Source organism: Trachurus japonicus, chromosome 12 (assembly GCF_045865225.1).
Source record: "Trachurus japonicus isolate A0001 chromosome 12, Traja_1.0".
Classification (NCBI taxonomy): Eukaryota; Metazoa; Chordata; class Actinopteri; order Carangiformes; family Carangidae; genus Trachurus; species Trachurus japonicus.
The window spans coordinates 9754535-9780734 of record NC_140918.1 but is presented as its reverse complement, the minus strand read 5'-3'; the positions used below and the strand labels follow the sequence as shown (position 1 = coordinate 9780734).

The following is a 26200-nucleotide window of genomic DNA, read 5'->3' as shown; positions in this document are numbered from 1 at the left end:
ATTCTGTTTCATCTTTTTTTCTCTACTGTAGTGAGGTTCCTCCGCTTTAAACTCCCCAAACAAGCAGTCCTACTTCTAAAGGCTGTCACTCACATGAAAAAGTGCTGGGTGATGTCACAGCCAGTAATTAACTCTTGGAGAGGATTACTGAACCCAGTCAGGTATCCGGGTGTGTTAGACTGTGATCTATATAGTCTATAATGTGAAGCAGCCTTCAATGGATTTAGAAATAAAACGTTTTCGTTCTGCGCGGGGGGGATTTTATCAGGAATCCGATCCCGGGTTTATGTTACATTAAGTCCGCTAGTCTACACATTAGACACATTACGAGCCACAATCTGAATCTGCGGCTGTGTGAGTGGGTTGCAGAGGAATAGGAGGGTCCGCGGTGCGGTGGAAGTGAAGTAGCAGGCGGGGTGGCGGTGGCACAGCAGTCGAGGGCACGCGGGCACAGGGAAGAAACGCTCGCTCGGAGCGCGCCGCGCGCACTGAAGGGACGCGTTGATTGACAGACGGAGGCAAGGAGCGCCCCGCGCAGCACACACACAAACAAACACACAAACACACACACAACAAACGGAGCTCGCTTAATCTCCTCGTACCAGTCTTCTCGAAGGCATCTCTGTGAAATGCCATCCAGATCAGTCTGACGCAAATAAGGGAGGCTCTATCCATCCCACGGCTCGGTGTCGGGAGTCTACTCACCGAGTACAGAGGCAGAGGAGGAAGAGGAAGAAGAAGGAGGAGGAGGACGCGGCAGCTCTACGACCCCATCCCAGTCCTGCCTGTACCTGTGCAGCCGTTAAGTGGTCACAGTGTGCAGGGGCTCGATTTGGCGGCTCAAACTATCCTGGATGGACATGAAAGGTCGGGTTGCACTTTGCAATCCGAGCCAAAGGTTTTCTCGGTTTCCTCTTGTGGAGTAAACGGGACTGCGCCCGGTGCTTTCGCGGGGTCGATTTGGGCTTAATTCTTTTTTTCTACTCCAGTGTTAATTCTGATGCGTCTGTGAGACCACTTACAAAATCCTGGAGCTTGCAAACACTCCTCTTTTTTTATCCTTTAAAGTGGAATAACGACCAGATAGTCTGGAGACTCTCGGGAGGAATCTAAGTTCCATTTTTGGTGCGTAATTTGTGCGGTGTGTGCGGTGGCTGAACCGGCACAAGTTGTGCCTCCCTTCCCTTCCCCGTTTCTTTTTTCTTTTTTTACGCTGAATTACCCCTCATTTTTCCCATGGAGTAGAGGCTAAATCACCGATAAAGACTTAAAAAGCGCGGGTTTATTTCTCTCTCGCCTGGAACAAAACAGGCGGATCTGATGCGCAGATTCTCCGTAGGATGGTAAATGACCGATGGGGAACCATGAACAGCTCTTCTGAACTCGAAGATGGGACTCGGCATAAAAACCAGGTATGTGTGTGTGTGTGTTTGTGTGTTTGTACCTACAGCAGCTGTGTGCTTGTACGGGCTGATGGGGCTGATGAGGAGTGGTGCATATGTTGGTGCAGTGTTACCACGCTGAGTTTGGTGATGTGGCTCTCGGGCGAATCTCTGCACTGTAGAGAGAGACAGTAGCTGCAGATCAGCTTCTCTTTTCCCCTTCTTCTTGTTCTTCTCGTTCCTCTTCTTCTTGTTCTTCTTCTCCCCCTCTCGACTCCCCGGGCTCTGGCACTTCTGTTCCTGTCATAATGTCTTAAACCCACCCGCGGATCACACAGTCCCCGTGGTTACTTCTGTCGGCGTCACACAACGCTTGGATGTGTTAGTTAGAAACACTTGAAGGAATAAAGCTGAAATCTCGGCAGGGGATGAGAGAGTGAGTGAGTGAGTGAGAGAGTGAGAGCGGAGAGGCCGATGGACGTTTTGCGCATCTTGGCTCAATCTTCCTCCAAACATCCCCACACGTCTCACCCCTGGTGTAAAAAAAAACAACAACAAAAAAACAATCTGGATTGTGTTTAATTGAATGATATTTATCTAATGGAAATCGCTTCTGTGTTGCTTAGAGTGTGGAGGCACAGCACGCACACGCACACGTACACGCACGCACACATCCTCCCTATAGCCGCTGTTAACACTCCAGAGCTCTTTAGGGCTGTCTACCCGCTCGGATGAATTGAGACAGGAGCGGACGTGCGTTGTGTTGCAGCCAGGGGAAGCTCACTTTGGGGAATAAGTCGATGTGTTTTCACAAGGTCAGTGGAGGGTTATTGACAGCCCGTGAGGGAAATGGCTCCTCGGGAACGCAGCTATACGGAATCGGATTTCGGTGCTAGGGGCCAATGCTGAAGCTTGGCGCCTCTGGAAACAACACGGCATCATTTATCTCTGTGGTCACCCCCCCCCCCCCCTCCTGATGAGATTCAGGAGGAATTTAGTTATTATGCGACATCACTGGCAAATCAGAGCAAAGGTGCTGACGTGTAAACTTCCTCAAGAGCCTTTTGCAAAACAAGAAAAGAAGGGAGAAGTGAGGTGATATTAGAGATGGCACATTTTTTGGATAGTTTTTTTAACTGGTGCTGCTGTTTCATCCACATAAATGAGCTCTTATGAGAAAGGCAGCAGCAGCAGCAGGGGAGGGATGCGAATCTCCCTGTAAATGATCCCTTTACTTTCCCCTCACCTTCCAAATGTCCAAAAAGACCAAAACCAGCTCATTATAAAACTACAGACAATAAATGCATCTGCTCCCTGCTGTTCCTTTCGGCTCTTAATACAAATGTGTGGACTCTTGTGTCATTCAGCAGACATTTATTAGAAGGAGACGAGCTTGTGACAACTGTCATATACCAAAGCCTGACAGGTGTCACAGGATATGTGGCTCGCTGTCGTGTGCTTGTGTTGATTACATGGCTCGGGCTGAGTCATTGGTGCCGTGGCACTTTTTGAACCGGGCCTGTGTGCCTCACAGTCCCTCTCTGTATGAGGTATAATTACGTTAGTATCGATCAACAGGAGGAGGCTGCAGTTTTAATTTTTCATAGTCGGTTGATTTTCATGTAACCTTTTATACTTGGGAGATAGAGCCGATTGGAGACTTTGGAGGATGGCACCGACTGCCCACAAGCTGCTTTGCCTATTTTTTTTATTTTTATAATCACTTAAAGGTCATGTGCATAGCAAATACATCAGCTGAGGAAAAGTATCTCCAGTTACATCCAAATCTCTGCATCCAATCAGCATGAAAGAATAAAGAATCTGTGCACAGGGAGACTGATATCTGATGAGATTCATTTAGATGCTCGGTGTTCTCGAGGGAAAAAGAAAGATCTGAATGACTAAATGGAGCTCTGATATGCCGAGTGGTATAAGCCTGGAGGATGAAAAGGCAAAATATGTTCCATAACCCCCAACACTCAGTCGGCATCAGACAGCATCAGGGTGGGAGGGGGGATGAGGGGAGGGAGGGGGATGAGAAGAGGAGGTTGTGGGAAATGGGGATGGCTAATGCTGCTATCTGTCCCACTCCTCCCTACATCTATCTGTCTCCTTCTTTCTGCACTTGTTACGTCGCTATCACACGCAGACACACATAAATAGTCTTTCAGTCTGTGTGTGTCAGCCTCTCCCTCTCTCTTCCTGTGTGTGTGTGTAATCTTGAGCAGCAACACTGAACCTTTATCTCCAGCCTTGTGCTATTGACACAGTCATTTCAGACCCAGTGGGGAGGGATTGGGTAATAGAGATCTCTTGTGCTCTCTTGTTTGTTTTGATATTACAAAACATGCTCCCAGTATTTGTGTAGTAACTCTACAAATTTGATTTGCTGCTGTAGATGTGCTGTCGTCTGTGCCCTTTGGTAACAGATGGGAGGCCAGTTAAAGGCAAAATGGGAGATTCGACTGCAAGTTAAATATCAGCCTTGAAATCTAATTTGTTGGAATATAGGCGACAGAGCCCGGGGCTGCATGGTCAGATAAGTGTTTAATATGTGTGTATTAAAAAAAAAGAAAAAAAAAAAGAAACAGGCACTTGAAAGAAACAAAATGGCTACTGTGTGGATACAACAGTGAGTCTTTCATCTTAAGTTTCTGCAAGGAAAAGGAAAGAGATGTGAGATAAGTCAAGGTTGAAAGTTAGATTTCCAGATATTAGAGCATCTTCTGCTGAGGAAAAGTATAAAATATGTGATTCTACACGAAAAACGAAAGATGTAATATTGAATATTGTGCTGTAATATTTAGGAGGGGAAGGGAGGGGGTGGATGAACTCTGTGCTGTGTCCGTTTCCATGGCATCGCTCTCAAATCAGTGCCCACATCCTGGGGTTTGAGCAAATTGTGTTTCGTCTCAATTTAATATCTCACTCTCTCACACACACAGACACACACACACAAACAACATCTATATCGTGTATGTGTCCGTACTTCACCACACGTGGCCCATGCATGCACACGCACACACACACACACACACGGTATAGCAGAGGAGTCAGCGAGGCCCAGTGGGGTTGCCCACTCGGGTTGGAGGTAATCAATAACATACTGAGTCTAAAATTCCAAAGCAGTGAAAGGATGGTTTGTGTACAGGTTGACTACACAGTACACACACGCACACAGACACACACACAAACTGAATTAAACATGTTTTGTGGAGAATTTGTTGGATTTTTATACCCCGAGCTTCACTTTAGACCCATGGACCAAAACACATCAAAGCCACACAATCAAATCAATAAGTCAGCAAATCACCTGTCTGTGGTCTGAATGTTTATGTATCTCCAAAACATTAGACATCAGACACCGAGCTGGAAAGACACTATTGGTAAAAACATCTATCACAATGAACTCGGCAGCGATCCAAGTCAAGGAATTATATCAGGCTTGTAATGGCGCACACACATACATACACATCTCTGTCAGGTTTGATCAATCTGCATTAACTCACTTTAATACATTTCACTCCCACGTGTGTTAACTGGGATTCAGACAGAACCTGCAGGCCTCCATCATCCTTCATGCATGTTCCTGCATAATGTGTCCTCTCATTATAGCTCAACAGTTGGTGGAGAATAGCTAATTGTTGTTGAGAGTCAGAAAAGTTGACAGCCAATAGCCCTGACGGCGCTTTTTTTATTTTTATTTTTTACTCCATATCCAACTTAGGATGCACAACATGGTCCCATCTGCTATCATATCCTGCAGGTCCAGATTTCTCATTGAGCATTGAACACACAGGCCATTCTTTATTATATTCAAACATCAAATGGACACAGATTGTTTCTGCTCGTCCTTTAAAAACCACATTTGGCCATGTGTAAGTTTACAGAAACCAGACACTGGCATGCAGAGAGGGATCATGATAACCAGACAGCAGTCCTTATTACCAGCTGTGAAAGTGGAGCTGGTATTGTTTGTATTCATGTTGTGAGTTTGTATCTGTGTGTGTTTGTGTTCATGTGTTCCTTGAGACACCAACTGCAGCAGCGACTACTACAAAAGAGCAGCCATATGAGATGCTGTCAAAAAAATGGGACGCCATCCAATCCAGGAGTGCTGAGTAGTACTCCTGTAATCATGTAGTGATGAGTATTGAGTGCGACGGGTCAGAACGTCAACATATCGGTTGTCTGCCATGACCCCCATCATAAGGTTTTGTTATTTTGCTTTTGCGAATAATTAATGTGATTAGATTTACAGCTCTCATTACAGCCAATGATATCAAAGGCTGTCAGCTTAAACCGTAATGTGCCGTGGCTTGTTAAGCCGTCGTTGTGCAAGTTCTAATTAAAATGGCAGATCTTGTGATTTGAAAATTGAAACCTTTCAAATTGAGAGTTTGATTAATTGTTGGCGAGGCCCAACTAATAAAGCGGATTTTTAAGCCTGATACACGTTGGGATGTATGTTTGTTTCAAGTATGTGAGACACCTGTCTTCCAGCTAACTGCCAGGTGCCGCCAACGTTGGGGGATGGATTTTCAATCATGGTATAATTGCGTCTTGAGAGGTGAAGGCTGTGACTGCGTTGAGATGGGGGCTGTCTGGTTTTGTGGATACCCTTGTCGAACTAATGAACCTGCTGAGCTGGCTGGAGGTACAGGAGGGGAGTGTGGACTGAAGCAGAGCAGAGAGAGTTCCCTGGTTCACTGGGCCTGTGATTTCCCTGTGGGGGGTCCTGCTATGGCAGCGCAGCAACTCTAACAACTTCGGATTCTGTCTCTCTCCGCTCTGGGTGGCATCAAGGAAACAACCCACCGGGCGAAAGTTTCAAAGCCCCAGAAGTGCATCAACCATTTGTCAGGTCACATACAGGATGCACTGATATGTGATTCTGTGCAAAGACAAGGACAGCATTTTATTCCTTTGCGCTCTGGCTGCATGAGGTGTTTAGTATGTGTTAAAGGGATAGTTCAACATTTTGGCAAATTGGCCCATTGCCATAATCCCTATAGTTTTAGGAGAACCTTTAATTGTCGGTGCAAGCTATTTTTAGAACGGCGGAGCAGAGCCGTGAGCTGCTCAGAGCTACACTATGGAGGCTAATGGGATTTCTTGGTTTCCCTCATCAAATACACAATCCAACAAAAACACTCTGGTGGACAAGTTGTGACCTGCACATTCACCACACTATGAGATGATAACGAAACGTTATGAGAGTTGTTTTCTAGGTAAATTCATGCAAAACCGCTGATGCACGTTCCCTTCGGAGGCAGTTTTTCGGCAGCAGTCTCTGCATTTGCCTCGAAAACAACTCTGTCTCGTAACGTGCCCGTTATTATCTCGTGAATGTGAAGGTCACAACTTGTCCACCAGAGCGTTTTGGAGTTGTTGGATTGTGTGTTTTGATGAGTTTGATTAGGAAAACCAAGACATCCCATTAGCCCCTGTAGCATAGCTCTGAGCAGCTCGCGGCTCTGCTCCGCCGTTCTAAAAATAGCTTGCACTGACAATTAAAGGTAACGAACCTACTCCTAAAACTATAGGGATTATGGCAATGGGCCAATTTGCCAAAATGTTGAACTATCCCTTTAACAGTGGTTGGTTCTAATAAAATGGAGTCGGATATATTCATGCACATGTATTGCCTGTGTGATCATGTGCTTCTATCGGTCCTGTGTTCCTTTTAAACAACGGTGTGATGGTGGGAGTAAAGGGGGGATATTCACTTTATCAAGACAAAAACAATCCCTCGGTGTCATTGATTTCACTTTGGTACTGCTCCTCATAACAACGCTGCCTTTATGTTGCCATGCACTGCATTGAATTTCAAAGCTTTAATCCTTCACTGTGTTTTTCATCCTCAGTGAGCATGCTCATCTCTCCCTCTCTCTTTCACACTCACACACACACACACACACACACACACACACACACACACACACACACACACACACACACACACACACACACACACACACACACACACACACACACACACACACACACACACACACACACACACACACACACACACACACACACACATATGCTTTCCTAATTCATCTCCTCTTTAGATCCGTCTTATCAATATCATCTGTCTTTTCCCGCCTCGGACACATATATACTGTAGATAAGCTTTGTGCTGCTGAAACCCATCACTGCTGAATTGTGAGATCAAAACCTAAAGTGGATCACAGGAGTGTAGGCCTATTGTTAGAATGAAGGTATGAATGTGTGAGAGGAGTGTGTGTGTTGGTGGATCAAAGCGGTAACGAGCCATTACTGTCAAGTCGTTACGTAAGTGTAAGAGTGCTTTTACATAGAAAGTCATTTAGTGCCTTAATGGAGCGCCGGGTTATTTTGTTTAGGTTCCCTGCTGCAGACAGATGGAGCCATTTTGTGTCACATCACATGTGTTTGCGTGGCCAAGCGCAGGCTTCACCCACGTCTGAAGGTTACAAATGAAAGCCGCTGTCCCTTGTGCTCTTGGCCTTGCTCATCGTCTATCCATGCCATTAGTTATCTGACCCTCACTGTCCTGAATGTCTTTTTCTCATTTTCTCCCATTCTATATCTCTCGCTGACATAAAGACACAGGGTATTTCAATATCACATTTCTGGCCCTACAAGGTGGCCAAGCGGAGAGGCCTTGGCAAGAAGAAGAGAAGAACCAGAATGAAAAGCAGAAAAAAAGGAACAGAAATAAAGGCCGGAGTATATAGAGGAACAAAAGAATAACCCAGAGTGTAGTCGAAAAGACAGAGGGTTGGAAAGTATGAATCACAGCGGGTCTCAGATGAGTGTTGCGCAGACACCAGGCTAGCTGGGGGCACATGTACCTTTTTTACAAGATGACACAGAGATATTCCAGCTGCTCAAAAGCCCACATACCTCCAACAAAGCATTGTCATCAGAGATAGCACACGCACTGCAGTTGGAGGACGAGAGGCGCTCTTCATCCACCGTCGACTTTTGGATCAGTTACAAGCCTCATCACGAAAAGCCCCAAAGCATCACCTCGGGCTCCCTCGCATCCAAAACAACAGCTGCAATAGGAAGTAATTGTAACTAATTGATACGTGATTCTTGCTAATTGTGTTGATTTTATGCACCACACTCGCTCTAGGTGTGGTGCAACACACAGGAATGGCTACAAATCGACATATATGTTTGTGGGTAAACACAACAGAGATGTCACCACACTTCCTTTCTTCCTGTGTCTTTGAATGAATGTGAAGAAAGTAAAGCTGAGTCGGGAACATTAAGAAGGCACCGCGGGGCAAGGTTATACTCTACCTCCCGGTGCATGTATTGACAGATGTGTCAGCAAGCCGACCTGATGGGCAGGGTTTCACAGCAGAAGAGCTAAAAGTGTGCGAGAGAGAGGGAGAGTGGGCAGGGTAACACGTTCGATTTCCATCTGCAGGACCCAGCCCCTTGTGCAGGTTAGTGTGTGGGAAAAAAAAACACCCTAAGGAAAGATAAATGCACATATTCCCACACCTATTTTATTCTAGAAGACTGTAATATTGCCACTGTGCAATTTATAATTCACTTCCCTACTAAATCATCATTAAAAATGCATATAGGGAATCACCTGTGAGAGGCAGAGCAGAGGTGTGTAGAGTAGACCTAGTCTGGGTATACCCATGATGCCTAGCGTGCGATTTTATTCGCTCTGCAAGTCAGCCTGGAAACCATGGACCCAATTTTCCCCTCAACTACTATAGGGAGCCAATCACAGAACAGGGGAGGGGGCAGCAAGACGATGACGACACACCGAAGCGACTTTGTTGATAGCTTGTCGATCCAACATGGCGGCAGATGCTTTACCTTTCGATGCAGCGTTAGAAAGTGTGGTAGTAGTTTAGACCGCAAGTTTATTTTGAAAAAAGAGCAATGTTTAGTGTTTTTTTCCTCATCGCATTTCTGTCGCTCTATCAGGTATGATTGATACGATTGGCTATAAGCTACGTACAGACGCATTTGATAGACATTCGTAGCGCCCAATAAACAGCTCTGGGCTTTCGTAAACCACGCCCCAAATACAGAAAAATGAACGGGTGGTTCTCAATCTCAATCTACAATGAGATGAGGTCTAGTGTTAGCCAGGCTAGTGTAGACCATAGGGGGGTGAAAAAAAAAAAAAGAGTAGGGTATAAATGAGGTAGAGGCAGATTGGAGGGATGAGAGATGAGAGAGACATGTGTTACACAGTGCAGTCATCTTGACCGACAGCAGGCCGGACCCATTCCACTGACTGATTGTGCACTATCTCCATATCTCCAATGAGAAGTGTCCAATATCCTCCTGGCGACTTCAATCTGAGAGTTAAACAACGTCGCTCACGGGACACTGGAGCCTTGATCAAATAGAGATGTGAGATTGGAGGGAAGGCGGGGCAGGGGAAGGGGTTTTAAAAGGAACACACTTCCAACAACATAATAGACCTTTTTCCCCCCTGTCTCTCTCTCTCTCTTTTTGTTCCCTGGTCTCATCATTAATCAACGCTCACAAATACTCTCATGCATGCGAGAACCGCAAGTACAACAAATCACCCACACAACACGAGTGGAGTAGAGTTCCCCTTTTGTGATGGGTTACGTGTCCGGCCCAAAGAATGCGGAACTGAGCGGTAAATAATAAGGAAAATTAATTAGACTGTGAAAATCCAGTGAATAATTTATGATAAATGGAGAAGTTTAATCAAGCAATCAATCTACGCCGGCCAGTCACTGCATCTGGAGCAGAAGAGCATCACGGGACAGGGGCCCAGCGGGGAGGAGGAGGAGGAAGAGGAAGAGGACAAGGGGGGACGCTTTAACTCAACATAAACCAGTTAAACGCACGATCACACTGACAACTGTGGGAATACAGAGGACGCCCCGGAGCGAGCCACGGCTGATTGTTAAAATAGTGATGCTAGTGTGTGTGTGTGGCATCTGTTCCCCAGCGAACATGTGAGAGGGTGTTTTTATGTAGGAGTTAAAGTGCCAGTGATTGAGCCGCATTGCTCTCTAACTATCTCGTACTTGGTGAGTGTCTCCAAAAAATCACATTATTGGTTCTCCTCAGAGCCAAATGGAGTCATTTCGGCCGAAAGCCGGCTTCATTTATTTACCTGCTAATGACTTGCTTAAGCTAACAGAGGAAACATTATTGCATCATTATGGGGCCAGGCAACATTAGGTGTCTGAAGGTTAACAGCAACATTAATTGACTCAAAAGGACGAAGGCTGAGGGATCCTTGTTGTCCTTATTAAGAGTTATTCTTGATCTGTGAATTGGAGACAAGAATGAAGTGATTGCCTCATTGCCCAATGACACAGGCAGTGAAATGTGTCAGAAGAACTCAATGACTGGGTCATTTTCACAGATCTATTTTCAGGCTCAGGGACGGCTATTAACAGGCCAAACATAAAAGATGAATAGATACCCCAAACCAAAAAGTCTAATTCTCGTTACAAAAAAAAAAGGTATGAAGCATATTTTCAGTATAACCATCTGCGATGTTCGCTCAACCGAAACAGAAATACATCTTTTGTGATCAACAGAATGAGGAGAAAACTCGATGAAAGGGGGATAGGTGACTGATGGGCGAATGAGAAAAGCATTAAGGTTGAGGATAGTTTCAGGAGGGGAGATAAAAAATGAAACGATGCATGGAAAATATCCAAAACTAGACAAAGAGGGAGGCACGACGAGATGCAGAGATGTATTTATTGCAGCTATCCTATTAAACAGTTATGACAAACTCATGGCTAATATATTAACAGACTTATCCACCAACATCCATTATTTATTCATCATCAAAAATTCAATCTGGCAGACTGTGTGCCATTATTCAGATGTGCTGGGGGAAAGTGGCACATTTGAATAAATGAGGAATTGTAGGGCTCACTCCCATGGCTTGTTGTTATTCCAAAACCCTCCCTTTAAATGATTCAAACATCAAATCAATCAAAAAATGTGGGAGAAGGATTGATGTCGGAAAAAAAAAATCCCTTCCCCTAGCTCACATGGCTAGAATTTATTATATCTTTGGAAAGAAACATTTTATTGTTCTTGACCCATTTAAAAAAAAGTCCAACTTATCAAAACTGTTGGAAGTGGCTCTGTCATACACCATCTGGCTCGTGTTTTTCATTAGCAGAGAGAGAAAACATTATGTTTTCTGCACATTTTCAACTTGCATCTCATTTGGGGGCGGCTCTCCCTCCCTCTAACGGCTGCACAAGCTCATATTTACTATATTTGGTTTGTCTTGTTTCCTCTGGTGGAATTCTGCACCTCTCGGCAATACCTAAGTCTGAATGAGATTGGATATGGAAATGTAGAGTGTACTGCGGACCAGTAGTTTCTGCTGATGTTGTGGAACTTGGCAGCATGGAGAGCAGGACATATTCCTCAGAGAAACAAACACTTGTGCGCACACGCAGACACTTCAGTGCAAGCAGACACATAAAAAAGAAAAAAAAAAAAACTCAGACACACATACTCTTCAGTTAATGTAATACACTACAGAAAAAGCAACCACAGTAAAACATACATATTTGAAGTGCAGGAGATAGTTGAAAATGTCAATTGCGCAAAAAGTACTGGAGGAGGATGTACTGTGAAATAAAGAGGCAACAGTATATCTGTAACTGAATTTATTACAGAGTGTGTTTTTACTGTTGTCCAAATAGTAATGTTAATGTTTAATGGGTATATGTTTATTATGTCAGCAAATTAGCGCTCGCCACAAACTACAGCTGACAGAAATGTACAACTTTAAATATGCAGCAGTGTTTTTCAGTGGAATACCTCGGTGACATTACATCTGACTTGGCTCTAAGTTGATGCAGGTGTTGGACACAGTGACAATATTATTCACTGTAATGCCACAACCATGCAGCAGTATTATGGGCATTCAGTGCTAATGTGTAGCCTCAGTTGCTCTGTTGTTGTATGTGATTGCAGGTGTTCTGTTATTTTATCCAATGACTTGCCTTGGCCGGCTTACAGCCCAAACACTGCAGTGTTCAATCGCTTGTGCTGTAATTGGATCTGCACAATACAGTACAACACTATACATTACAAATGGTAGAAAAAAAACTGAAGCTTCTCTATAACCTTTAGAAAACTGGCCAATATTTGAAGACAAGGTGACCAGCTTTGTGATCTGCTTCATAAATATCTCAGTATCAGTCGGTGTAAGTTCTCCAAGCCAAAGCAGCATCTTTAAAAGGAGCCATTTGTAAGTCTTATTATTGAAGTGTCTGTTAATAGCTGTTTACTTGCTCTGCTTACCAAGACCTTCAGCCTTGCATTTACAGGATAACAACACATCCTCTGAACAGCACGTCTTCTTCAGGGCAGGCAGGATACTACAGTGACTTGGTATCGGAAAAAGTCACCAGATAAATCAAGGCTGGACCAGATATTAGGTTAACTCCAGCAGAAGAAAATAGAAGCAAAACAAAAATGGTTGCTTTGATGTCTGATGCAGAACTGCAGTCTGGTAAGTAAACAGCTGTTGATGCTAACATTAGCTATATAGCAATATGAAAACTTTACTCTACATTAAAGCAGAAGTAAGCGATATTTTTGTGTTAATATAAGTCTTAAATAGTTCTATCTTCCGACAGCAATCACTTACATAGAGTGTTTGGACCGAAACACGGGTCTGTCAGTCACTCTGCTCTGCTCTGAGCCGAGGAGAAAACTTTTCTTGTATCCTACAAGTTTTATCCAATGAGGAGAGAGAACGGCATGAAGGGCTGTGTGTGCAGCCAAGGGATGCGCCTGAATGTGGTGACGTAGGGACGAGGACCAATAGATCCATGACGAGGGCGGGGACTGCTAACTCCATCGGCTGACAAGAAGTTATGGTGCGTTCAGGGCAACCCGTAACTTGTGTTTTTCCGACCTGTGAAGTCGTACCAGTTTGATCTGGTACGAGTTCATGGGTCGGAAGTTACGAGTGGCCGTTATAGTGACTTTCACAGGTAAAACTGGTTGGAAAAACACGAGTGGGTTGCCTGGAACGCTACAAAGTCGTAAGTCGTGACTTGAAGCTGTAATTTACGGTTTCAAAAGCCTGCCTGGAATGCAGCATTAGCCAAAACGACCGGATCGCTTACTTCTGCTTTAAGGGGCGGAATTAAAAGAAAAAAGAGACACAGTAACTATTATTTTTCAAATCTGTCTAAAACCCAGTATGTCCTGTTCTCCCAGACTTGTTTGAGAAAATTGTTCAAGGTATCAGATTGAATTTAGATCAGCCTACTTCCATGAAATCAAAGTAGCTGTATATAAAACTATGTAATCTACACAAAGTGAAGTATTAGATGCAGATTATACATTCCTCATATAGAATATGGATGTAACATGGCTATAGGAGGGAGTATATGGTCATATACTGAGGTTTGGGGGATGATGGACAGAATTAACGGCTCCAAGAGACCAACAGTTTACCCAGTCTGGTTCCACAGGGGGTGAGAAAAGGTCGGCACTAGCATGGCAGAATTACTGTAATAATCCGAGCGTTACAATTTATGGATGTCATCGTAAATACAGTTTAACCTCAATCACGGCAAGATTAATAAATCAAAGCAGACTATGTCAATGGGAATTCCCATTTATTGCTAGTATTAATTCATGCTGTTACAGCCAGACTCATCATCCATCGTGTCATCTCTCTGCATCCCCTCTGCCTTCTGAATCTGTTTTGGCTGGTTATATATAATGAATGTACACTGAAAAACTATAACGTAAAAAGTTTTTGCCTCACTTAGCATTAGAAGTCCTAAATAGACATCCGGCGGCTAAGTTGTCAGATAACAGGGTACTTGTAGTTCCAGTCTGAGATAAGTCTGGTATTGTAAAAGCCCGTATAGAGCCTGTCAGCGCTGTACAGTCTCAGCCATTTGTCTGCCACCTTTAGTCAAATCTTCCTTACAGATGCAATGACTAATAGATGAAGTGTGCAAGAGATGGGGATGGACTACAGAGAGTGTGAGAGAACCTATTTGAAAAAAAAAAAAAAGAAAAAAGTCCAGAGATGATTTTGGAGGTTGGAGAAACATATAAAGAAAGAAAAAAAAGTGAGGACGCATCAGTTTTTTTTTGCGGCAAGATTGAATTTGTGACTAGATGGGAACAATAACTGTCACATAATAACTGACAAACTGTTCTTTCGCTTGTTTTGGTTCATACCGTGTCTCCCTTTAATCCCCGCCTCATGGTAAAACTTCCACTCGCTCTCAGTCTCAGCCTCTCTCACCGTGGGGAATGGAGTCTGGCCGGCTCCTCACAGGCCTCCATAATGTGCTAACATAAGAAATCAATCAGACTCGCACTCTTTCCACAGCCCCTCAGCTCACACTGATTTATTGTAAATGTGTTGAAGATGAAGAGAGAAACTCTTTAGCACTGTGGGGCAGGGTGGTCAGAGGGGCGGGGGGCGGGGGGGGGGTAGATGTTAGGAGAGACGGATGACGGGATGCTGACAGGTTTGGGATGAGAGGAGCCGGAGGGGGAGGGGCGAGCAAAGAGGAGGGATCTGTGGTCCTCTGACCTTTGTTTTTATAGGCTGACGTTCACCCCGGGGTCAACGCACTGTCTGTCATCAGCCTGCCTGGCGAGAGAGAAAATGATGATAATGTACTTTATATTTTAGAGGTGCTGTGATGTGTTTGCTGTGTGCTGTGGTTTTTCCAGCACGCAGGCCATGACAGCTGTCAGCTCGCCGCGGGACGGGTCGGAGGTCACGGAGATGGTGTTGGCTTAGTGTTCCCATCGGTAACCTATAGCCGGGCAAACTTATATTGCGCTATTTTGCCATCGTAGCCATCCTGTGTGTTGATCCCTCCGCTGTGATTATTTGTTTTACGAAATGTAGCCTATGAGTCACCTTGGCATCCATAATCTACTTAAAACTTTGACCTGACTCCTCGCTTGGCATTTTTCAAACGCGCCCCCCTGATTTATGAGTATCACTGTCGAAATGCGGCGTCTATTTAAAAATGTCAGCTGTTTTCTAAACAAAATTATTACCACATTAAAATGGTAATTTGTACCTAATGCATTTTGTAATGGCTTTTTGACTGTTGTTACTGATTTGAGTCACTTTCAATCTCAACATTTCTTTTTTTTTTTTTTTTTTTTTTTAAAGCTCAAAACAAATTATCTTGCCGTTGCCACTCAATTATGATTCAGAGCAATTTCATATTTCATGCTCACACAGCTCAGGGGGGATATCTGGAGGGATGCCTCACCAGTAAATATTGTTTCCTATTTTATACATCTCTAGAGTGAAAGGCTTGTTTATCCGTTTTGGAAAAAGATGACTGTCGGAGGGGGGAGAAAGTAAGTAAGAGCTCAGTAGTAGCCTGGTGTGCTTATTTCATGGGTGTACACTTAGAGACACCAAAGGGGGCTGATGGAGAGGAGGATTGGAGTGGATTACTGAGATAGGACAGCACTTGTGCGCGAGAGAATGAAATCTTATTTTTATATTAGGCTTTCATAAAAATACACTGGCAGGGAAAAACATACGTCAGTCGGCGGCCGTATGCAGCTGCTGCAGCGGAGCTAGCGGCTGATTGGGTGGGTGGGTGGGGGGGATCCAACTCTGATTGAAGGGGTTAAAGAGGGGGATTAAAGTGATAATGTACATCTCTAATCCCCAGCACTTTAAGAGGGCAAAGAGGCGAAAAAAAACCTCCAACAACCACAGGGCCGGACATGTGGAGGGAGCATCGACGGCCATCAGGGGTCAGCCGTCACCATGGCAACAGATTATTCAGAATAATTATCTTGCCATATGTGCCTTGTCACAATTAGAAGTTGGCTGTGAGCTGGGTCGCGGGTCAAATGCTGATCAGAGTATTGGGCCGGTGGCGCACACTGTTTATTAGAATAAAGTGCAGCTCGCTTCATCACATTTGTCACATGGCCTCGGCAGAGATCTGACGCTAGATCAGCCACATCACTTTGTGGCAGTGGCTTACACTAAATGTCGCCGCATGCTGTGCGTACTCAGCTTTCAAAAAGCCATTTTTTTCCCACTCTTTTCTTTTTTTTTCAATAATAGATCTTACAAAATGAAAATCTGGAAATGAATAAAATGGATTTATGATTTCAATCAGAATACTAAGCTTCTTCAATCGACTTTTTTTGCCTGAGTAGCAAGGAAGAGGAAATGACTGTGTGAGGAGAGTGCGCAAATGTGAGCTGACAGAGGCTCTGAGAGGCAAAAGGAAAAAAAAAAAAAAGAAAGAAAAACTTTTGTGGTTTGTTCTCACGACCAAAGCTTCCATTAGGAGTCCAGACGTTTTAACTCATCACTGCAGTTCTCCCACAGGAGTTATACAGAGAATGCTTCATTTCCCATAAAGCCGTGTTCACACTAGTACCCTGGGAAAGGCAGCAACAAGGTGCAAAGTGGTTTATCCATTATAGTGGATCATTTATTCTGTCACTGTGGCTCATGTGAGAAAAGTCATTTTGGAGTGAGATCCACCGCTGTGCTGTTTACCATCCCGCCAAGCAGGAATGCCATTATCGACTTTGAAAATTAATCTAGAAAACGTATTCATCCGAGTAATATCAAGTACAACAAGCTGTGATTTGCGGGGCTGCTTTTTCTACTTCTTAGGTTTTTACTCTTTGTTACTGTTATCGTGGCAGCCACACGGAGCAGCCTGCGACAAAACAACCTCAAGTCACCCGTGGAAATCTACATTCAGATTGACTCTCTCCGTCTAATTGTGGATTTGGTATAAAATGGTTTGAGGACCCCCGGGGGAGCATGGCGGTGTAGGGGGGGGTTGCGAAACGTGACAGTGGCTTAAGCAGCTCTTAAAACACACACAATACCTCCGGCTTATTACTGCAAGCTGTCAGATTGTGCGAAATGCAAAGTGACACAGCTTTTCTCCGCTTTTTCTCAAATTTGTCACATCCTGCCAGGCAGGATCACAGGTTGCAGGCACCACCGACACATTCTGGAGGAAGAGCCTGGATGTGTGCAGACGAGCCACTTAACTTTAAAACACCAATTAAGCCCCATGCACTGCCTCTATCTGCCGTGCATTAGATTGTCACCCATCACTATTAGGAGACACTGGGAGCCCCCCCTGGCATTCTGGGAAAAATAATTACATTCTTTCTGCGTCATAATTACTGCCTTGAAAGTGTCTGTTTCGCGCGCTAACAAAGCTTTTACTCTTCCTCCTCCCCGGTCCTCTCTCTCTCCCCAAGCTCTGCCTTTCTCATCTCTCGTCTGTTGTCTCTCTAGACACTAATGAAGTGGTTTAATCTGGTAACTCCAGAGGAATAGTCGACAGAGGACTGCATTAATTACGTTCTTATGGGTCTTTCGTTTTAAAGTTTCCACATTTACAGCATGGGCTTTTCATATAAACATGACTACTATTATCATTTACAGTTGCTTTGTGATGAATGTAGAATATACTGTAAGATGCGCCGGTTCGTAGCAACTTGTTGATTAATTAGTCAGAATGAAACTGATACAGTTTGATAGCTCATTGATCTTCTATTTACAATGTTACTCGTTGACTGTGTAATCGCAATGGGATCTGGCATTAAGCTTAGCTGCTCAGCTAATTGTTTTCATGCTGAAAAAAAACAAAAGACCAAATAACGGGGAGTACGTTTTTATTCTTACCCTTGATTTTATGATCCTACACACTGTGGCGAGTTAGTGAGAGAAACCCTGTCAGACATGAACTGGTTGTGAGTAATTATATTGTTCCGTTTGGGTAAACATGGTGAGTAACTTGTCTGTTGCTTCCAGAGCGTGACTGATGTTCAGCACCTGCTAACCACACTCATCTGGACTATTTATGCAGTAACTCTACTTTGATTTAGTCCTTGCCTCCTTCACAGTGTTCATTTGGACCACATTTTCTTTGACATTGCCTAACGGCAATCGTGGAAAAAAAAAAAAAAAGACAGTCATATATATATATATATATATATATATATATTGCTTCTGCTCTCATGTTTGCCAGCTCCTGACTCCCAAGGATTCAGACTGTTAACTTTAGATCTTACCTTTTTTCAGAATAAAGTGTACCTCCATTTTACTTGCCTCTCTCTCCCGCAGAGCTCTCGTACTTCAGCAGCCACAGCTTGTCACGCTACACTTTTTTCTTTCTGGCAGTCATTTAAAATTGAAGAAATGGAAGGTGTGTGAAGTGTTAAACTTCCCACATCATTCCTGGAAGAATGTTTCACATCTGATTACAAGTGTGCAATAACAACCAACAGTGAGGAAATGCGAGGTTTGCGTGTATCGGTAAGATTTCTCCCTAGAGCGCTCATTAAAATTGACTATCTAGTGTTTTTCTGAGCAACTGTATAAAAAACAAAAGGGATCTCATGAACCGCAGGTCAGGATGAAACAAGATTTGGCAGGTACAAGTGCCGTCATGTAGTTTTTTGCGAAAAGCTCAGATTTTTCAGTTTGGATGGTCAGAGTATTAACAGTTTTTGAGTGAGAAAAGAAAAGAAAAGAAAAATATTCTCCATCAAATCTGCATCTAGTAAGTGAATCTGCCTGGTAGTTCATTTCACACTCTTTTTGACATTAATAGTTTCCACTGAGGTGACTTTCCATTGCTTCCCTCATGAAGTGGAAAGCAACTCAAGGTGCTTGCAGCAATTATTATTTATTGCTACGTCTTCACATGACGCCCCCGTTTCTTTTTACTTTACTTTTTAAAAACTTATTTGTTTGTATTGAATCACTAACACATTTCTACATTTGTCAGTTATCAACAGTCGTAGTGATTCTGCTCTTTGATTTCATAATTTCAAAACATTTACTCGGCTCACACTTACGCATCTCGTTCTCAACAAGCCGCGCAGCGTCAGAGACGTTTCCATGTTGCCGATTTGGCCTCTTGAAAACGCTGATCAGCCCCTCCCCACACTCTGCACCAAGAGCCCCCTCCATGATGTGCACATGTGCCCATCTAAGAGTGTGTACTGCACTCATTCGCCACTGCAAGGGAAGGGTTGTTTTGCACAGAAATGTAGAATGCTTCCATTATGCTGAAGATCCCTTTTGAGAAAATTGCTTTTGTATTTACGAGTGGTGCCTCGACAGTCATGGCGCTGGAACGCTGCATGCTGGGTAGCTTCATAATTGCTATCTACACTCCAGTCAAGACGCGTTAACTGTCACGGTCACTTCCTAGAGGCAGATGGACCGGCGTGGAAAACATCAAAAGTTAAGATATTGCATTTCATATAGGGTCAAAGGAGCTGCTGTGTTTGTTTGTTTGTGATAACACAACTTCAGTAAGTTCAGTTTATATAGAAACCTGTGACCTCAGAAGACCAATATCCACTACAGCACAACCTCCCCTCGGGGAGAGAGAGAGAGCACACAGCACTTTAGCACTCTACAACACACTCTTTGGTCATGCAGCGCACACACGTATGTGCACACACAAGCGCCAGTGCTAATACATGCAGTTTTTTTTCTCGTATAAATGAAGTGCAGCACACCCAGACACACACACACACACACTGAAACTCACACCCACATCTCCAGCAGCAGTGTGAGTAAAGGAGCAAACATCGCATTTGTCTCGCACCATCAGCATCAAAATCGGACCTCCTCACCAAGGTCGAACTATCAAGGTGTAGGGTATCCCCCTGCACACTGTCACACACACTGATGGACACAGAAACAGATAGAGATACACACACACACACACACACACACAGGTGCAGCCGCCATGATATGCTACAGGAGCTGCAACCATAAGTCATTTTTGCAAGGTAGCTGTACCATGAAGTGTAGACACCAGTATCCATAACATGCATGTATTATTTATGAGGGCCTGTGTAGTGTGCACACAGCCATGTATGCAAATGTACACATTAAGGAATGTCTGCCTTCTTATCACAGTGCTATTAAAATAGTATGGCTGCAGGGTGGAGATCCATCTTGTCTTTTTAATGGCGTGTCTGTCTGTGCGTATAAAGGTGCCCGGATGTTTGTGTGTCTCTAGGTATGTGTGGATCTTCTGCTTGTGCATGATTGCGCTGGTGCACTTAACCGTGCTTGCAACTGCAATCAGGACTGTAAGTGGCCTGCAGTTTCAAAAGCAAGAGATTTAAGTGGGGACGGGGAGAGGAGGCAGAAAGAGATGTAATCCTCTGAAGTTAAGATGTGATGAGAATCCTTTTGATTATTCCTGACAAAGGTAAAGCAAATAGCATCATAATTACCGCCTCTCTATTTCGTGTAATAACCACTATGTTCCTTTTAACAAAGATATCTGTTAGTGTGCAGCGAGGCAGCATCAGCAACCTGCCCATTGTGTTTGTACGGAGTCTCGCGGTGCAATGAGAATGTTTTTACTATCACAGAAGTGCCTCTTTTGTGATTTATAAGCGCCTTATTAGAACAAATCCCGGCTGGATGTGTGCTGCATGTGTGTGTGTGTGTCTGTGTGCTGATGTGCTTGAGGTTTCTGTTTTTGGCGTTTTTATGCAGTCCTACTCAAATCCTCCTTAACTTGGCCTGCATCTAGCACATGAAAGTTTAATTCCAAGTCAAGACAACTCAGGTTTATTTGTATGGCCCGATATCATATTCAATGTCTCAATGGGTCTCGTACAAGCCTCAAGCTACAAGGTTCCTGATTTAACCCAGGCTCTGTAAAGAGGACAAGGGGGAAGCTCTACAAGGAAATGAGGAATAAGGAAACAAATGTTTGATACCTTTAGCGTCAGATGGACGGGAGTAGTAGAGTAGTAAAAAAAGACTACTGTATTAAAGAAAAAAGGTAGTAGAAATATGTAGAGCAAAGTCTATTTAGAGCCCTGTCATATTAAGACTCTGATAAATTATCATTGTTAGGTAAGGAAATATATACGAAAGAGCAGCCTTAAATCATCTGTGTGCTGAAGAGAAGAAGAGAGAGGTAACAATATAAACTTTAACACCCATACAAAACTTAAAGCCCCCTTTCAATCTTTGCCGTTTCACTTCACGCTCACAAAAGCAGCCGTCCTGACCCCACGGCGATTGTGTGCTTTATAATCGCAGCCGTGGCGGTGGTGGTATGTTTTTTTGCATTCCGGCGCGGTGCGTGCATGCGTGCGTCTCAGGGACAGTGGGTGACAGACTCGCTCCCTGTGTGTGGCCGATTGCGGCGCGAGCTCCAAGGACAAGCAGTGGAGGGTAGAGCGGGTGATTTGTCTCTTAGGATTGAACTCATCTCCCTCGGTCTCCCGCAGGCCCCCCCCCCCTTGTCCCTCCTCTTTCTCTGCACGCTGTCTTATTTTGAAGGTGAAGAGCATTTCTCTCACTGTTTGCATGTGAACACTCAAGCTGATGCGGTTTCACTGTGCTTTGGGCTACCTACGCAGTTTGTGTTCACTCGAGGACACGTCTGCAGGTACACGCGAGGAGTTGCTCGATATTTTCGGAAAAACACAATCCTTGAAAATGTTCCTTGCTGTGCTTTGGACGTAACAGAAATACAAATCCTTCTGTACGTCTCTTCTAGCTCTTTTTAAATTGGTAGAACAGAAATCCGGTATCCTGTTTCCAATTTATTCCCTTTAGTTCGGCAAATATCAACTCACTTCATGCATTTCTCCGATTTAGGTATCTCAACCCGCTGCCTGTTCAAACTGTGGCATGTTTAGATGTGTTTGTTTTGTTTTGGCCAGAGGGCAGTCTTGATAAGGTGTGCTGAAAGATATTTTATTTACACCTCTGAAATAGCTAATCTCTGAGCAGACGCAACCAATCAGAGAAGGAGAAGAAATCCTCTGAATTTAGAAATTGAAAAAGGAAAAAAAACAAAAAAGAAAAACACACATATACACACACACTCCCAGACAGATCCTCCCTGGTTATTCACTCTGTTAAGCCACTGAGCAAATGCAAAGTAGGTATAAACCCAATTTGGACGGAAAGCATGGAAAATAGACAACTGATGGATGTGCCATTGTTTGGACGTCCTATGTTACCCAGTGCACTTAGTATTCTTAGCAAATCCCATAGCGCCGCCTCTCCTTCCACACTCTGTAGCGGTTATTTGTGCGCGAGTGGCCGAATAATCCAAAATAAAGTGTTCGACACTGTCATCAGCCATCAGCTGTACGGGGTGGGGGGGAAACAGTCCTTTTGAAGTCTGTAAAAGCCGCTGTGCCGCCCATCACATTTCACAATGGCTGTGTCCTCTAAAATTTCCCAGACCCAAATGTCTGTGCTCTGCAGAACAGAATATAGATGCTGGCAAAGTAAACACCTCTCTCATCATATTCAGCCGTCCATGCAACATTCTTCTGTTTGCCACTGTTGTTTGAATTCCATTGTGTTTTATGGAGGAGGAGGTGCTGAAGGTTAGGATACTGTTTCTGTCTGAACTGCACAGTCGTATTGTGGTCCTCTTTTTTTTTTTTTTTTATAAAGCAAATTGAATTCTTAAGCTCTTTTCGATTCACTTAAATTAACTTTAAAGAAACTTCACAATCTGCTACACAACATCTTGATTATCTTAGATAGATGAGCATTAAGAACTAACTTTTAATTAATAGAAGCTACCCATCCATCCTCCATACATACATACATCCATACATCCATACAGAAATACCACTTCTTAATGTAGGGTCGTAGGGTGAACTGAAACTAATTACCTTTTTAATAACCTTGCATGGTGGACTATATATAGGGACCATTTCTAACATTAATTCCAACATTAATATTAACAGCTGTTTACTCACCAGATGAGAAGAAACCTTGAGTTCAGCATCAAACTTCATTCCTTCCTCACCATGAGCCGCCTCCTGCAGGAGAAACCAGCACAGGTGTTAAAGGGATAGTTCAACATTTTGGCAAATTGGCACATTGCCATAATCCCTATAGTTTTAGGAGTATAGGTTCGTTGCCTTTAATTGTCGATGCAGGCTAGTTTTAGAATGGCGGAGCAGAGCCGCGAGCTGCTCAGAGCTACACTACGGAGGCTCATGGGATTTCTTGGTTTCCCTCATCAAACTCATCAAATACACAATCCAACAACTCCAAAACGCTCTGGTGGACAAGTTGTGACCTGCATATTCACCACGCTATGAGATAATAGCGTAACTTTACGAGACGAGTAGCTCTGAGCAGCTCGCGGCTCTGCTCCGCCGTTCTAAAAATAGCTTGCACCGACAATTAAAGGTAACAAACCTACTGCTATGACTATAGGGATTATGGCAATGGGCCAATTTGCCAAAATGTTGAACTATCCCTTTAATTCTATAGTCTCCATCACATCTTCTCCTCTAATGAGGGTAGCAACCAGCTCATCTAGTGCCTTGTCTCTTAGCGCTGTAGCATTTGGTCTACACTGGAGACAAAACACAAAACACTTTTGTGACCAGATGATGAATTACAGCCCAACCTCTTGGTTTGTAAAGTGACAAATGACAATCACAAGCATTCGCCCGCCTTCGCAGAGAAACCATGTTTGAAAGCACTAGAAAAGACGATAAATCCCCAGTTTCTCAGTATGTGTGAATCTGGACATTGACCATTTATTGTACATGATGTGTTAACTGATGGACCTCTGGACCAGCTCTATACCCTCCACAGGGGAACTGAGGCTTTATGGGAGTTTGCCCAACCAGTCCACATGTGTTTTGTGGACTTGGAGCCGGCATTCGAATGTGTCCCCTGTAGCATTCTGCGAGGTGCTCTGTACGGCCAAAGCAGGAGCTTGGATTGCGTTGCCGGCAGTATATGTCAGACCTGTTCCCACCCAGTGCATGTTGCACTCCCTGTAGGACTGCCCTTTGTCACCTTATTATTCTGTTATCATTATTATTATGGACAGTCACAGAATTGTCTAGGTGCAGCCAGGGGCCGGTTTGGTTATCACATGTTGGATTATGTCACTCAGCTGTCCTGGGAACGCCACCCTGACAGAGCTGGAGGAAGTGTCCAGGGAGAGGGCAGAAGCCTGGGCATCCCTACTTAGACTGCTGCCCCTGCTACCCTGGATAAAGCGGACGAAGACAGAATACAATATCTGTTAATTAGCACAATCAGTATTCAACAAGTTGCTGTGAAGTAACACAACCTCCAACTTCTGCATGAAAACTAGCTACACTCAACCAACCCTCTCCTGAGACCCTCCTCCCATTAAAAACAAAACAAAAAAGAACAGTAAAATTAAATGGCTGTTCCACTACTGTTTACCCAACCGCATGTTTGCTATTGTCACCGCGGCGATGAAAGCCCAGTGCACCTGTCGCTGTCTTATCAGTTTATTTACATTCAACCAAACCCACAGTATTTTCCTTAACCTCCACCAGATTGCTTTTTGTCGCCCACATCCGACCACAGGCGTCAGTCTGGATGCTAACCATTGTTCTGTGGTGTGACCCGTCCTGATCCTCTATGAGCCTCCATCTGGACACTTTGCTGCAGTTAATTAAAAAAAAGAAAAAGTGGGACAATTTTTCTTTCTTTTCACACAGTTAATATTAGTTAGGCTGCTAATTTTGTCTCTACCACCATCATCATCATCGCATCATTAAACTGAGACAGTGTCCTCCAAACAAGATCTTTAGTGTCGGTTTTAAAACACATCAACATTAATAATACTGATGTCTAAATGGATATAAGTCATACTCTTTATTTGCTGTGTAAAGCTCGATTAGATTCAATAAGGACTGAAAGCAATCTTGTGTATGTAAGTGTTATATTTTGTGTGTTAAAGGCGAAACAATGTTATCGAATTGTTCTAAAACAAATTAGAAATAAAATGTGCTCCCCAGCCGGATTCAGCCAATACATTACCACACAGCAAAACTAAAACTAAAACCTCCACAGCCAAGATGAACAGTTTCCTCATTTCTACCGGCGGCCTGGAAATCCTCATGCAGCGTTTTGTTCTGTTGGGATATCACAGCTCTATTCGTTCATTTACTCACTGTTAACCCTTCTGCTCCCCTGTGACTTTCAGAGGGCATATCAGTGTCCACAGACAGACAATGCACACTTGGCCAGATAATCTTGCTTTGCGAACGTCCGTGCGAGCTGTGCAAAGGCCTTCACACCTATAACAGGATGCCCTTGTGCTTCTTATTCTCCCCCCACCCCCCTCCCATTTTTAACTCCCCATTTTTCACCATGCTGTCAGTCTCATTCCCCTCATTTAGCAGTCTGCAAGTCCCGTTAAATGATTAGTAAGCCCACAAGTGAATATGTGCAAAGCCTCTTCCACTCCATCGGATTAGCGAGCAGTAGGCTTAAACACACCTTGCTAAACTCCCTGTCACACACACACACACACACACACACATACGCACTCACACAGACACACACGCAGAAGTAAAAAGGTATTCAGCAAAGTGAGCAAATAAATTCCAAGAACAACACATTCAGACAATCCAATTCTTAGATAGTGCTGGGAATGCTGCCTTGAAGATTTATGTGCGCACATGCACGCATGCTAACACAAAAGGTACGCTCATTCACAAAGAGCGCACGTAGACGCTCAGTCACACCCAGGATGAGTCTGAGCCCTTCCTGTCGTCTGAGACGTGGCTCATCAGATAGGATTCTGTGCGTAAGGTCCAACCAATAAAAAGCCCAAATATTCTATTAAGAGTAAATCCTCTCTGCTGGTGGAGCTTGTGGAGTCAGATTAGGACTAGACAAACACTGCCAAGCAGTCATGCCCACCCCGGGACCACTGCCAAAAAGAAACCCCACAGATACTGGTGTGTCAGTGTGTGTGTGCGTGTGTGTGTAGGTGCTTGTTGTGCACAGGCAGCAAAGAACC

General features: G+C 44.0%; 1 protein-coding gene across 3 annotated transcripts in view; it reads left to right on the top strand.

Moving 5' to 3' along the window:
* The first annotated feature begins 427 nt into the window (after positions 1-427).
* fibcd1b (fibrinogen C domain containing 1b) overlaps positions 428-26200 on the top strand; it is a 103514-nt gene continuing 77741 nt past the window's right edge. For 2 of the 3 annotated variants that reach the window (XM_085793069.1, XM_085793068.1), the window contains exon 1: positions 433-1412. In XM_085793069.1, coding sequence (XP_085649195.1) covers positions 1341-1412 — 72 coding nt within the window. In that variant the 5' untranslated portion in view covers positions 433-1340. Of the gene's footprint in view, positions 1413-26200 lie in introns of all 3 variants that reach the window. The other variant, XM_085793067.1, reaches the window with a different exon arrangement.